At 45.0% G+C, this 14,345-nt stretch overlaps 2 protein-coding genes across 5 annotated transcripts; one reads left to right on the forward strand and one right to left on the reverse strand.

Moving 5' to 3' along the window:
• Nucleotides 1–1,515: 1,515 nt before the first annotated feature.
• On the reverse strand, nucleotides 1,516–5,587 carry srsf2b (serine and arginine rich splicing factor 2b). 3 transcript variants are annotated; one of them, XM_079281078.1, is made up of 3 exons: nucleotides 4,899–5,587; nucleotides 3,992–4,315; nucleotides 1,516–2,566 (listed from the first exon to the last, which is right to left on the reverse strand). In XM_079281078.1, the coding sequence occupies exons 1-2, from the start codon at nucleotides 5,351–5,353 to the stop codon at nucleotides 4,006–4,008; spliced, it is 765 nt and encodes a 254-aa protein (XP_079137204.1). In that variant the 5' UTR covers nucleotides 5,354–5,587; the 3' UTR covers nucleotides 1,516–2,566; nucleotides 3,992–4,005. The 3 variants fall into 3 exon arrangements, with proteins under 3 accessions (XP_079137204.1, XP_079137203.1, XP_079137205.1); XM_079281077.1 differs by having other exon boundaries at nucleotides 1,516–2,573; XM_079281079.1 differs by lacking the exon at nucleotides 1,516–2,566 and adding an exon at nucleotides 2,582–3,618.
• Nucleotides 5,588–6,321: 734 nt separating this feature from the next.
• On the forward strand, nucleotides 6,322–13,663 carry mfsd11 (major facilitator superfamily domain containing 11). 2 transcript variants are annotated; one of them, XR_013772481.1, is made up of 15 exons: nucleotides 6,322–6,525; nucleotides 6,974–7,122; nucleotides 7,200–7,255; nucleotides 7,544–7,651; nucleotides 7,731–7,810; nucleotides 7,894–7,990; nucleotides 8,098–8,156; nucleotides 8,270–8,417; nucleotides 8,570–8,613; nucleotides 8,693–8,758; nucleotides 8,831–8,956; nucleotides 9,528–9,702; nucleotides 10,902–11,037; nucleotides 11,763–11,995; nucleotides 13,189–13,663. XR_013772481.1 is itself a non-coding variant. In XM_079281071.1 (14 exons), the coding sequence occupies exons 2-14, from the start codon at nucleotides 7,027–7,029 to the stop codon at nucleotides 11,922–11,924; spliced, it is 1,353 nt and encodes a 450-aa protein (XP_079137197.1). In that variant the 5' UTR covers nucleotides 6,322–6,525; nucleotides 6,974–7,026; the 3' UTR covers nucleotides 11,925–13,663. The 2 variants fall into 2 exon arrangements, 1 of the variants encoding a protein (XP_079137197.1); XM_079281071.1 differs by having other exon boundaries at nucleotides 11,763–13,663.
• Nucleotides 13,664–14,345: the final 682 nt, after the last annotated feature.

Here is a 14,345-nt window from a genome sequence, read left to right on the forward strand (position 1 = left end):
GAAACAGCATCCTGATGAGAAAGGTGTTCCAGTCTCGTCTGTCTTCTACCGCAGTGACAGACGTGCCAGATGGAACGAGGACAGCTGGATGGACAGAACCTGGCTGTGGTTGATACTCCTGGTCTGTCTGGACGCTCAAGTGATGAAGGAGATCCAGAGGTGCTTCACCTGGCCCTGTCGTGTTCCTGGTCGTGATCCAGACTGGCAGGTTCACACAAGACGAGCGGCAAACGGCAGATAATCCAGAGCGCCTTTGGCAACGAGACAGAACATTACACCATGGCCGTGTTCACCCACGGAGACGAGCTGAGGACAGAGAGACGCGCCGTGGAGGAGCTCATCGGAGAAGATCCAGCCGTGAGAGACTTGATCAGGGAATGTTACGAGAGATACCACGTCGTGGACAACACAGACACGGATCCCTCTCAAGTTGTCGAGCTGCTGCAGAAGATCAACAACCTGGTGCAGATAAATGGAGACGGTGGCTCCACCAACGAGGGCCGGAGAGGAGGAGCTGCAGGAGGCTACGCATTAGGTGCAATGGTTGGAGGTGCAATAGTTGCAATAGTTGGAGCAGCATTGTTGATCGTTCTAAATAAGCAGGTCTGAACCTACCCGTCCATAACCCGGGAGAAAAAGCATTCGCTTTATACAGCAACTCTTCTTCAGGGTTGTGCTCATGAGACCCTTTAGAGTCTCACATACACAAGTATCAGCATCAAAGCGTTGTTAATTATTGCTGCATTCATGTGTTCATACCTTTAATGTTGGTAAAGGTGGAGCTTGTTTTTCTAAATGTACTGCCGGGTCTACATCTTTAATAACATCATTTATTGAATACATTTTGAATTAATAATCTTAATGTGCAAAGTAACTAAATCAATGCAGCGTGTAAAAAGTACCTCGGAGGTGTGGAGTAGAAGTATAACGTAGCAGGAAATAGAAATACTCAAGTCACGTTCAAGTACAACAAAGTTGTAAGTACAGTAGTTACGTAAATGTACTTTGATACTTTCACGGCATCACCTGGAGCTACTTCTGACATCACAACTACTTTGCAGCCAATCGGGGTCCAGCGTGAAAGATCATGTGGATCAATGAGCTCAAAAGGTCATTAAATGTGTAATATCTGACATATTCATTCCTCCTTATTGTGTTTTGTGCCTCTTTACAATGCAATTATAAGAATAAAGTGAGAGATCAGATATCGATTACATATGTAGAGTTATTTACATCATAACTAACGTTTTATTATCTAAACTTATTTTATTACGGACGTTTTTTTAGTCTTTAAGTCAAACATCAGTTTTTAATTTTTAGCTTTTAACAGAACACATCTTGATATGTGATCAAAATGAAGGATGTCGATCAGCTCCATAAACATTTACTGAACTATTAACACTTTGAATACTTTCACTGAGCCGTTTGTATTTTACAGCGAGGTATTCGTACTTCTACTGAAGTAAAGAGTACTTCCTCCAGAAGTACACTCAGTAATAACAGCACAGAGACCGGTTTAGACAAAACACCAAATCTTTAATGAAAGTCACATTTGTCATCCATGAGCACATGAGGAACATTAGTTACAGGAGAGACGGTAGGACCGCACCACTGGTAGTCACAGGAGCATTCTGGAGAACACTGGATACATCAGCAGAGCAACACGCCACCTTAACAGCTAACCAGCAATACTCAACGGCTACAACACTGCGCCTAGTGCACAAAACAAACACAAGCAGGATTAGAGTCAAACCATCAAAAGAAAAGAACAAAGAAACAAAGTGAAGCTGTGTGAGAGTAAACGATGTGGTGGGAGGTTAAAGGAGGAGCCGGTAGAATCACGGAGGACTTCAGCGAGACTTAAACTCGGGCTTTGTGGTGCGACGACGCAGACGGTCTCTGGTAGAGCCGTCTGACATAGAAGATAAACCTACGCCGCCGCAGCACCTCCACGTGGACCAAAGCCACTCATGAGCAGAAAGTAACGTTTAAAGACAAACTACTTCATCAATTAGCCATGGAAATAAATCCAAACAGATTTGGAGAATAGTTTGATCGTTTGAGGGAAAAACTTTATAGACCAAACAAACGGTCGACAGATGAATGAAATAATCAGCTGTAGTTCTAGAATGTTTACACATCCGTACAATCCGTTTGCTTTGTGTAATAATTATACGAACTGAACTAAAACTGCTTTTAGCCACAAGAGAACTGAAAGGAATCCTCCACCGTGTTACAGTGAAGTCTAATCAGTGAACCTCTCGTTGGGTCACTGAGTTAATCAGGATCCATGTGAGGTCTAAAGAACACAGCTTCAGGCTGCCAAGAGCAAAGAGACAAACTGGTACAAACGTAATAACTCGTGTATGATACGGCATCATGACCCAGATTTTAAAATCATTATGAAAGTAAAATCACAGCACATCAATGAGGTGACAAAGACTTTTTTTTTGCGGCCAAATGAATAAAACAAAGTAAAGCATGGAAGACACAATAATAACCTTTGACAGCAGGACACTGTGGCTCAGGTTGATCCAGTCGAGGACCCGGAGCTCTCGGTCTTCACCTGAAAACTGTCACAACAGACAAAGTTAGGATTGAGAACACACAGAGCAGCCATGTGTTTCTGTTCACTCACACTTTAATGGATCGGTTGGTTCCACCGGAATAATGATTATCTACTTTATCAAAGCCTCAAACATCCACAAACATCTCCCTCAACTTCAACTACAATTTCATCCTTCGGCCGTCATCACAGGACTGTTTTGGGCACGCTGCATTTTCCTCCACAGTTATTTTCAACACGTGTACAGCTCCTGCTTTCTGCTTGTTTTAAGTACTATTGGTGTATTTTAGTGTATTATTATTATTAGACAGTCAGCAGATGAGAGGAACGAGACGCGTTGACTCTATCTGGTGACGTTTGGCTTCTTTGTGCTTTGACGCAGTTCTTTTTAACTGGAGATGGATTGTTGATCATGTGCATCATTAATCTTTATGGTCATTTTTGTTTTGCACATTGGAAACTGAACATCTTTGAGTTTTGGACCGTTGGATGTGACTAAATGTGACTAATCGACAATAATCGTTATTAGTTTGAGTCCAACTGTCATGAAAAGATTCAATCAAGGAAAAGATCAGCGTGAGTTGTGCAGCTTTAATAATCAGCGACCTGCAGGAAGCAGTTAGAGGATTAAAAGATGAATTCTGGAGGAGAAGCAAAGCAAAGAGCTTCCGTTTAGATTTGACATGAGCTGAATGTTGTAGAGTCATACCTTCTTACTCCACTAGTCTACCTGAATGTAGATTTATGTATTTTGAGTCTTAATGGGAATCGGTGACATTGAAAATGCGTGCAAAGGAAAATGCAACTGAGCCGACGGACATTGGGAGGAGAGACAAACCTCAGCGCCCCTCGAGACCTGGAGGACAGTTTGATGTCCCGGTGGACGGACACAGACAGACGTACCTCAACACCAAACCCCAACTCTGCCTGCCTCCACCCTGCTGCACAGCAGCAGGCGGCCTGTGGGCAGCTCACCAGCACCACATCCCTTCTAACTGCTCATACTGCCTCAGCTCAGCTCAAACTCCACTTTAGCAAACAGGATGCCGCAGCTTGGGAAGGAGAGAAGTCCAGATTTTGGTTTACAGGGCTGTTCTTAACAAACACGTTGCTTAGTATTCAGTGAAAAATGACGAGCTTGCACACTGGGTATGACAGAAAAATGTAACTAAGAGCTCAGGAACGTAGGTTGCAGATCAGGTTTTCAGGAAAAAGATGAGTTTTGAGCAACTGGCATTATTTAAAATAGATGTTTTGTTTGTAGAGCTAGTTAATCTAGATGTAGCGGGTCAGACTACCTGCTGGATCGGCTGCTAAAGGGGATCAACTTACCGGCTACTGTCTCGTGTGCTGGCACTAATGACTTTAAACACAGACAATGGAAACAAAGAAAAATAAATATCTTAAATAAATGTCAACGCTCACCTGATTCTAGAGCTCTACGGGGTTTCCCCTCCGTTCTCTGCTGCTGACTTGGGCTGGCTTTTAGATCTCGACCTGGACCCTCTTTTGGAGGAAGGGGTGTGGCTTCTGGACCGCGACTTGGACTTGGACTTAGACTTGGATTTGGACCGGGACCTGGAACGAGAGGGGGACTTGGCCTTGGCCTTCTTGTTCCTGGGAGAGTGAGACTTGGACCTGGAGTAGGACCTGGACCTGGATCTGCTGTAGCGGGACCGGCTTCTGGAGCGAGAGCGGCTCCTGGAGCGGGACCGGCTGCGTCTTCTGTTTCTCGGGCTGGGGGAAGAGCTGAATGCATTCAGTAGGTTGAGTTAACATCGACCATGATCAGTACAGTGTGGCTGCACTGATACAGAATATACACTACACAGAATATATACCATATAAAGACACACTACACAGAATATATACTATATAACGATACAAAGATACTACACACTTACTTTAGACGTAATCCGTTTCATTAGATTAACCGGACAGATTAGCTGGAGTTATACCACATCCTAAATCAAGCCGCCTGACAGAGCCTTGAACACTACTAAATAATTAGAAATAATATCTGATAAAACAAGTATGGACCAGTAAGTAAAGTCCGTATTCAAATGATCAAACAGGAAGATTATTTAAAAGAAATAAAAACAGAAACTACTTCCAACTAACTCCACTTGTTAAAACGATGTGAAATGTTATTTTTCTGTATTTAATCTGTGCCGAATTGATAAGTGGATCTCTTAAATTCACAAAAACACTTTTGTTCCACGAGGAGGAAAGTATCGATCAACAGACCGAGGACTCACTGAATATGCAAATTCTTCAATGGAGTCTGGCTAAAGGTTGCTAACTAACTTAGCTATTATGTGCGTATTCTTACCTTCTGCTTCTGCGTCCATGGCCGCCGCCGCCGCCGCCGCCGCCACCACCACCACCACCGTACCTCCTGGTAGGCCCTCCTCGTCGGTCGCCTCGTCCTCCACCACCACCACCTCCACCCCCTCCACCACCACCACCTCCTCCTCCGCTGCCACCGTAGTGAGAATCTGGGGGTCTTCCGTAGCGGGCCATCTGGACTCGGAGCTCCCGTCCGTCGAGCAGCGCGCCGTCCATGGCGTCCATCGCGTCCTCGGCGTCACGCTTGTCGTGGAACCGCACGAAAGCGAACCCGCGGCTCTCTTTGGTGTAGCGGTCGCGCGGGATGTAGACGTCCCCCACGCGGCCGTACTTCTCAAACACGCGTCGGAGGGTCTCGGGCGACGTTCGGTACGTCAAGTTGTCCACTTTGAGGGAAGTCATGCCGTCGACGTCTGGCGGAGGCCTACCGTAACTCATGGCGGGTAAAGCTTTTGAGGCCTAGCTGGATTCCTCAAAAACTGTTTATATCTCGGCTATGATGGAGCCTAACCTGTTTGTAGAAGGTCCACGCGCCACCCACACGCGCGTGAGGGTGTAGATTTTTAATGGATTTGCTTCGCCTGTGGAGGCCAAAACGTAAAAATACGCGACTTCTTTTTTCCCGCACAACTCCGTCTGCCTCGCGCTCATCAACTGCCCCAAACCAGTGAAGTGTTCTTCTTCTTCTACTTGTAGAATGTGGGCGCTCCTCGGTATCACATTTACCGCACTTTCGCCCCCTAGTGGAATTACCTTGTCGTGTTTTTTTTTTTTACTTAATAACAAGCAGTGATGAAAGAAGATCCTTTATTTATTAAATATTCAACTACAAGTAAACGTCATGTATTCAAAACCTTACTAAAGTAAACGGTTTTACTTCCATATGGCGTTGTTGTTTTATTTTTAACCGGAAGTAGTTTTAATTATTTGCTAGCTGTAGTCGTTACCCCCAAAATGAACAGCAAGTACGTGTTTTTTGAAACAACTATTTATTCGGTAATTTATTAAGCAGTGGTGTAAGAAGATCACATTGTGAAAATATTCCACTGCAAGTGGTTAAAATATCACTGAAGTAAAAGGTGTTACTTTCATTATTGGCGTAGTTTCATTTTTCACCGGAAGTAGTTTTACTCACTCGCTAGCTTTAGCCGTTAGCCCCAAAATGAACAGCTTCTACTTGTTTTTAAAACAATAATTGATGAAGTATTTTAACACAGTTATAAAACCCGAGTGGTTTAAAATCAATGATATTTATTTCTGACTTGTAACATACAATTATTAAACAAGTAACCGGAAGTATAATCTATTTTCCATCAACCAACTAAGCACAACTGCTGCTAGTCACAGCAGTCAGCTGATTCACATCACATGACTGCCCTTTCTAGTTCTGGGCAAGTCCTGTTTAATTGGTGCCGTGAAAGTTGTTCCAGAGAATCCGGTTTTACACGACGGGGAACCATCACGTGGAAGTTAGTTTTAGGAGATGAAGATGACCCGCTGAGGATATCGGGACTTCCGGAAACAGCTGACTATGTTTCAAAGAACACTCTGAGTCCGCACAAAGAGGAGCGGGTCTGAACGGGGTTAGCCTGAAAGCTTCATCGTTGTTGGTAAGTTGTTTTCTGTGTCAAAGCTTACAGTGGTTGACTTCCTCTGTCTCTGTCTCTGTCTCGGTCGTTTCCTCTTCGGTTTAAGAAACACTAAGACAAACCCCCTTTAAGAACTCTGTCAATTAAATGCTCCTTTCCTTATAGTCCGACATAAAGCGGGATAAAGCATACCTTTTAGTGTTGTAATCCAAACGATGCACTTTAGAATTCGGCATACAATCTATTTCCGAAAAATCCTTATTTTAAGTCTAACTTTCAGTTCGATAATCATGTCCAGGCTGTGATGGGAACGGTGGAAAGCAACGCTATAAAGTTATTTTATGGAAATCAAGTAGATGTTGTGTACATCCAGTTTGGTGTAAAAACAAGAGAAAGCTGTTCTGTTCTTAAAGAGTGTTGCAGTGAGTACTTTAATGCTACTTCTTCTGATTTCTTCTTCTCTTCTCAGATTATTTTGTTGCTGCGTTCACTTCTTCAAGGAGTTTGCAAACATCGTGCAAAATGAGTCCGGAGGGGAAGAATCTGTTGAACATCGTTATCCTGGGCTTCGGCTTTATGTTTATATTTACTGCTTTTCAAACATGCGGCAACATAGAGGTAGGTTGTGTTTAATGATGAACATTCCCGACTTCAGATGAGACACATCAGGCTGTCCTCTTTCTTCTTCTTTCTAGCAAACAGTTCTCAAGAGCTTCAACAGCACCGAGTTCCACGGGAGTGGATACACAAGGTCAGTATCCACAGGTTCACGGCCCATCAGCTGACCCTCCGGTACACAACATCTGTGCAGATGTTAGCTCAGCATCGATGCAGAGCCGCTTGGTACCTTCTATAATCAAATCTGTCGCACTCAGACATCCAAATAAAATCTTAGGGAAAACCAATTTTAGAAAAGTTCAGCCAGTCGGGAACCCAGAAAACATGGTACATGACCTCAACCTCACCACTTAAGCGAGAGACATCTTTGAATGCGTCTCAGAGACGTCCCGTACAGAGTTAACTGTGCTGTCCCTTGTAGCATGGCCATCATCTACGGGGTTTTCTCTGCCTCCAACATGATCGCCCCCTCAGTGGTGACCGTCATTGGACCGCAGCTCTCCATGTTTTTCAGTGGGCTTCTGTACAGGTGAGCCCACGCCGACCAACACAAACCCTCGTCTTTAAAAGAAATGCAAATTCAGACTTCTGATGTTGTTGTTCTTCAGCGGCTACATCGCTATGTTCATCTACCCGTACACGTGGAGCTTCTACACGGCCTCCGTGTTGGTTGGAATAGGAGCAGCAGGTACAGAGACCTGATCGAGTGAACGTTTCTACCTCGTGGAACACGTCTGACAGCTTCTCACTCTTCCTTTGTGTGTGTTTAAGTCTTGTGGACGGCTCAGGGGAATGTGCTGACCATCAACTCCACTGATAACACCATTGGAAGGAATAGTGGCATATTCTGGGCGCTGCTGCAGTTCAGGTGAACCCTTTTGAACCAACATGTACCTGAATGTAGTTTGAGCTTTTGTTACGGGTACCTCTTGTTCTGAATGCAGTTTTTTTTATTTTCTCCTCGTCTCTCTGCAGCTTATTCTTTGGAAATCTCTACATTTACTTTGACTGGCGTAGACAAGTTCACATCACCGGTAGGAAGCTTTGGTCAAATCTCAATGTGTTTTATTGCTGTGCATAGAGCTCACTTCCCATTTTCAGAAGACGTTTCATTTTGAGCGCGTGAGTCACGCTGTGTGTCTCTCAGACGAGGTCCGCCAGCCGGTGTTCATCTCCTTCACGGTGGTCAGTCTGGTGGGCTGCTTCCTCTTCTTTCTGATCCGGAAGCCTGATCCTGAACCTGCTCCCTCCGGGGCGGCCGAGTCGCTGCCGCAGGCCGAGTCCACAGAGAGCTGGTGAGTGTTCACGGGCGGCCTGAAAGACCTGGGATTTGAAACTGGATATGAATGTGATTATTGCACCGGTGTTCATGTCCAAGAAAACAAATGTGATCGTGTGAACGGTCAGTTATATCAGCATCACAGCGTCTTCATCGTCCTCTCTGCAGCTCGGCTCGTCCAGGCCTCTGGTCACAAGCTCTGGATGCTTTTGGTGAGTTTACTAAAAGTATCCTTCACTTTAATCTTCAGTGTAACTCCTGTTAACCCTCTTTCTTCTCTTCTTTTTGCAGTGAAAGCGTGTAAAATGTTCACCACCAAAGAGATGCTGCTGCTGAGCGTCTCCATAGGGTACACAGGTGAGGTGAGGTGAAGAGGTGTGCAGGATGTCACCACTGAGTCTGGACTCATGCGTCTGTCTGCTCTGTCAGGTCTGGAGCTCACGTTCTACAGCGGCGTCTACGGGACGTGCATCGGAGCCATGACGAGTTTCGACCAAGAGGCTAAGGGTCTGATCGGCATCTCTGGCATCTGCATCGGCATCGGAGAGATCTTAGGTGAGGCTTCTGCTTCCTGTTTTCACCTTGTTTCTGACCGTGTTCAGATCCTTTTCTGCAGTAAAAACACCGGAGAAGTACTCCGCTACAAGTAAAAGTCCTGCTCTCAAAACTTTACCAAGTAAAATGTTTTACTACCATTAATGTGTATGTTGTATTGTAACTCCTTTGTGTCCTGCTGGTTAGTTTCATCTCCGTCAATGCATCATATTCTATAAGATCATCACATGTTTGTAGCATCTCTGTCCTGTGAGAAGCTCGTGTCTCTAAAAAGAACTGTTTCACATCTGATCCAAGAGGCTCTTCAGAGAGTTTATTTAGCTGAAGGAGGATTTTCTCACCAGATAAGTAAAAAGTACAATATGTAGTAGAGTGGAGAGTAGCAAAACATGAAAATACTCATTGAACTACCTCAGATTTCTTAAATACTTGAGTAAAAGTACTTGATTACTCTGCACCAGTGTTTTATGAATCCGTCTCCTTGTGAGCAGTAGAGGAGACGAGGAAACGACCTGATAAACGTCTGGAGTCAGAACTTGACTGACTTCCTGTCTCTGCTCCGGCTCAACAGGAGGAAGCGTGTTCGGGATGCTGAACAAGTGCAGCCGGTTTGGGAGGAACCCGGTGGTTCTGCTGGGCCTCATCACTCACTACGTGGCCTTTTACCTCATCTTCCTCAACATCGCCAGCGACGCTCCCAAAGCCCCGGAGGAAGGGACGGCCCTGCAGGCCTACATCACCCCCAGGTACTGATCCTCACACATCACCCCCAGGTACTGATCCTCACACATCACCCCCAGGTACTGATCCTCACACATCACCCCCAGGTACTGATCCTCACACATCACCCCCAGGTACTGATCCTCACACATCACCCTCAGGTACTGATCCTCACACATCACCCTCAGGTACTGATCCTCACACATCACCCTCAGGTACTGATCCTCACACATCACCCCCAGGTACTGATCCTCACACATCACCCCCAGGTACTGATCCTCACACATCACCCCCAGGTACTGATCCTCACACATCACCCCCAGGTACTGATCCTCACACATCACCCCCAGGTACTGATCCTCACACATCACCCTCAGGTACTGATCCTCACACATCACCCCCAGGTACTGATCCTCACACATCACCCCCAGGTACTGATCCTCACACATCACCCCCAGGTACTGATCCTCACACATCACCCCCAGGTACTGATCCTCACACATCACCCCCAGGTACTGATCCTCACACATCACCCTCAGGTACTGATCCTCACACATCACCCCCAGGTACTGATCCTCACACATCACCCTCAGGTACTGATCCTCACACATCACCCCCAGGTACTGATCCTCACACATCACCCTCAGGTACTGATCCTCACACATCACCCCCAGGTACTGATCCTCACACATCACCCCCAGGTACTGATCCTCACACATCACCCTCAGGTACTGATCCTCACACATCACCCCCAGGTACTGATCCTCACACATCACCCCCAGGTACTGATCCTCACACATCACCCCCAGGTACTGATCCTCACACATCACCCCCAGGTACTGATCCTCACACATCACCCTCAGGTACTGATCCTCACACATCACCCTCAGGTACTGATCCTCACACATCACCCTCAGGTACTGATCCTCACACATCACCCCCAGGTACTGATCCTCACACATCACCCCCAGGTACTGATCCTCACACATCACCCTCAGGTACTGATCCTCACACATCACCCCCAGGTACTGATCCTCACACATCACCCTCAGGTACTGATCCTCACACATCACCCTCAGGTACTGATCCTCACACATCACCCTCAGGCACTGATCCTCACACATCACCCCCAGGTACTGATCCTCACACATCACCCCCAGGTACTGATCCTCACACATCACCCCCAGGCACTGAGTGTGTGTGTGTGTGTGTGTGTGTGTGTCAGCGTCGGCGTGGCCATGTTCAGCAGCTTCCTGCTGGGTCTGGGTGACAGCTGCTTCAACACTCAACTTCTGAGCATCATCGGCTTCACGTTCCGTGACGACAGCGCTCCGGCCTTCGCTGTGTTCAAGTTCATTCAGGTGAGTTAGAGACGAGATGTTTGTTGCTTTGTTGTCTCGCAGCCTCAGAGGAACATTTACTACCACGGGACTCAAACCGGTAGAAGGGAAGTCGTGTTATGTTTCCACGTTGGCCGTCCGTAACATCCTCTTGAACAATATCTCAGAGACACTTACAGAAACGTCCAGCTGGACTCTAAGAACAAACCCATTACATTTTGGTGGTCAAAGGTCAAAGGTCACTGTGACCTCTCAAACTTGTTTTTAGCCAAAACTCTAGAATTCATATTTCCATTGTGAGATGTTTTAATAGGATGAAATGATGACGTCATGACATCTTTGGACAGACGTGGATCGTAAACTACAACTTGACTGGTTGTTGTTTTTAAGTCTCTCACTTTTTAAAGTTGTTAATTTACAAAAAACAACTTGAATCTTCTCTGAGATCATGAAGTCATGAATTCAACAGTAAAACAGATATTTATCTGAGAATAAAATCAAAAATGTATGACAAAAAATATATATTTAAAAAGAAGGTACCGGTATTTGTTTTTAAAAATATATTTGTGACTTTAATCTCAGAGAATACCTGAGTGTTTCTCACTATTTAACGCTTTATAATCTCGTAGAATATCGTGGTTGTTGTATGGCTGTCTCAGTTGTCTCCTAACGTGTGTCTCCTAACGTGTGTCTCCTAACGTGTGTCTCCTAACGCGTGTCTCCTAACGCGTGTCTCCTCGCTGCAGTCCATCATGGCCGCTCTGGCCTTCTCCTACAGTAACTACCTGCTGCTCCACTGGCAGCTGCTCATCCTGGTCCTCACGGGCTTCATGGGCTCCGTCACCTTCTTCATGGCCGAGTGGACGGCCCAGTCCAGCAGGAGGGAGTCGGACTACGACAGCATCTGAGGAGGAGGAGGAGGAGGTTTCCTCTCCACAGCTGGATGAAGATGATGATGATGATCTCACCTCTGACTCTGGTATGTTTGTTTTTCACATCTGTAGGAATCAAAAATCTGGAACTAAATATAAACGACTGGAGGAAGAACAGATGAACCTCCTTCTACTTCACTCTTATCTTCCTATCGTCTGAAATCAATCTCAAACTAATTATGAGAATATATTTACTGACTTCACTGAGGCGGGATGGCTGAAGATGAAATAAAAAAGCACTTTTGATGAAACGACCCATCGCACAGCTGGAGCCAGTGGGAAGAAACGCAAACTGTTCTTTATTTGTGAGCAGCTGCTGAATTTAAGGACAGGTCTGGAGATATTCTATTTTATTTCCCATGAAAAGACCAAAGCCAGCATCTGAGTGCCATGTTCCTCAATACTCACTACAACGCCCAATGTGGATTCATCCGCTGCTGAAAATAGTCCCTGACCAAGTCCTCCTGTTTATTTGATTTAACAGCTGTTTTTAGGGGATTACTGATGAAACTACATGTTTGTGTTTTAAAGACGCAGACAGTAATGAGACACTCTGCTGATTTTAGTCTTTTCATGGAGTTTGATGACAGTAAAAAGTAGAACAATTCCAGATTTATCCTTTGAAAGTTCTCCTCTGAAGCTCACAATGCGCACAAACCTCGCCGTGATTAGGATCGAAGGGAGATGTTCTGATGTTGTGAATTACTCGCGTTGTCCTTCAGTCACGAGCTGATCACAACCTCGCACTTCACTTTTACCACCGACAGCCGGACCTTCATCTGCAGACGGCCGTAAAAAGGGAAACGCTATCAAGAATATGAGTTTATTGGTGACTCGTCTGTTTCTAATCTCCTTGTTTCCCTCGTGACACACTGAAGGCTGTTTCACTGGTTTAGTTGTAATGAGATCCAGAGGACTCGGCGTTCCAGAACCTTCTCCAGAATCACATGTTGGTGACGGTTTCTATCTCAAATGAAATGAGTCAGAAGAAAGATCAAACAGCTCGACTACAATATAAACTTCATAATATGTTGGTCTGAGAAGTGCTCCGGACATTCAGGTTATAATCACTGTGGCGGTGATGTCATAACGTTCTCTCTGGTGATGTCATGTTGAAGAATGATCAACACGGAAGCAGCAAACGGGTCAAACACGCTGGTTCCTACAATTCCCAGAGTGCAATGCGTTATGTCAAACGCCACACAACCCCATCGATTAATCTGCAGATCATTTGTTTCAGTTGATGAAACGGTCTCATTCGAGAGGCTGGAATCAGGATGTTGGAATAGTTTCACTCTTTCTGCTTGAAGAAGACTCTGGAACAGGAACAGGCTTTGACCCCGTAGTGTTGTGTGCGTCATGAATGTAAACAACACATCTGGACTCTTCTCTTTGTCACCATGTGATTCCTTCACGAGGACCTTGACAGCCTGCTGGACTCGTCTCTGCTGTAAACTGATCTGATGCCAAACCAACACAGTGCTAAACACGAGACCTCAGCTTCATGTGAGATCTGTGGGACGCTCCTTTCTTCTGTTTGTTGTGTGTCACTTATGAATTACAGCACATTGTTCTGGTTCATGTGTTGTGAATGGAGCGGTTGGGTTCAGGGTGAGCTTCACGATGTAAACGCTGGATTTAAGGGAAATGTTTGTGTGCTATGAAGAGGGTTTTATACTTGAATGTGGTCATTAAGAATGTCACCCCAACTTTGGCTTGCTTGTTTTTATGATCAATAAAACATTGTTTTGCCTCTAAGCTGCATGGTCTATTAGTGTGAAAGGGCCTGTGCTCACAGCACGGTACTGGAGGTCAGACCTCAACATGAGACTACGCTGACTATCTGCACCTCACTTTAACACCACTGCACTTCACAACAAGTCGTGCTTTGACTTGTTGAACATATAAATCAAATCAATCAGACTTTAATTCACTTCCATCTGATGAGAATTCCCTTTTTAATGATGTTTGACTCTCATATAAATACAAACAATCAATAGACGATATAAAGCAATGAATAAAAAGTAAATTTAAAAACATTGTGCTGAGATATTAAAATAACATTTAATGTATTTTATGAATGTTTTTTGTTCTGGAATTGAACAGTTTTATTAAAACTTAAATTATCCTTATTAACAAACAATAACTGTTTATATTCGGACCATTTACTTTAAATCATCAAACATGAAATTCCGCTTCATGATTCCCGCTTGTTGCCAAGTTACCGGTAACGCTGCCAACGGACCCAACGTGATCTGTGAGGAAAGAAGTGACGTCAAGCGAGCACAATGCTTAATACTACATCCGGTCACAACGTGAAAATAAAAGCCTCACAAATGTGAGAATTTCACAACAGGCTATTGATGTCGGAACTATAAAGATCATTTACCATCGTAA

The sequence above is a fragment of the Melanostigma gelatinosum genome (genome assembly GCF_949748355.1).
Source record: "Melanostigma gelatinosum genome assembly, chromosome: 13".
NCBI lineage: Eukaryota > Metazoa > Chordata > Actinopteri > Perciformes > Zoarcidae > Melanostigma > Melanostigma gelatinosum.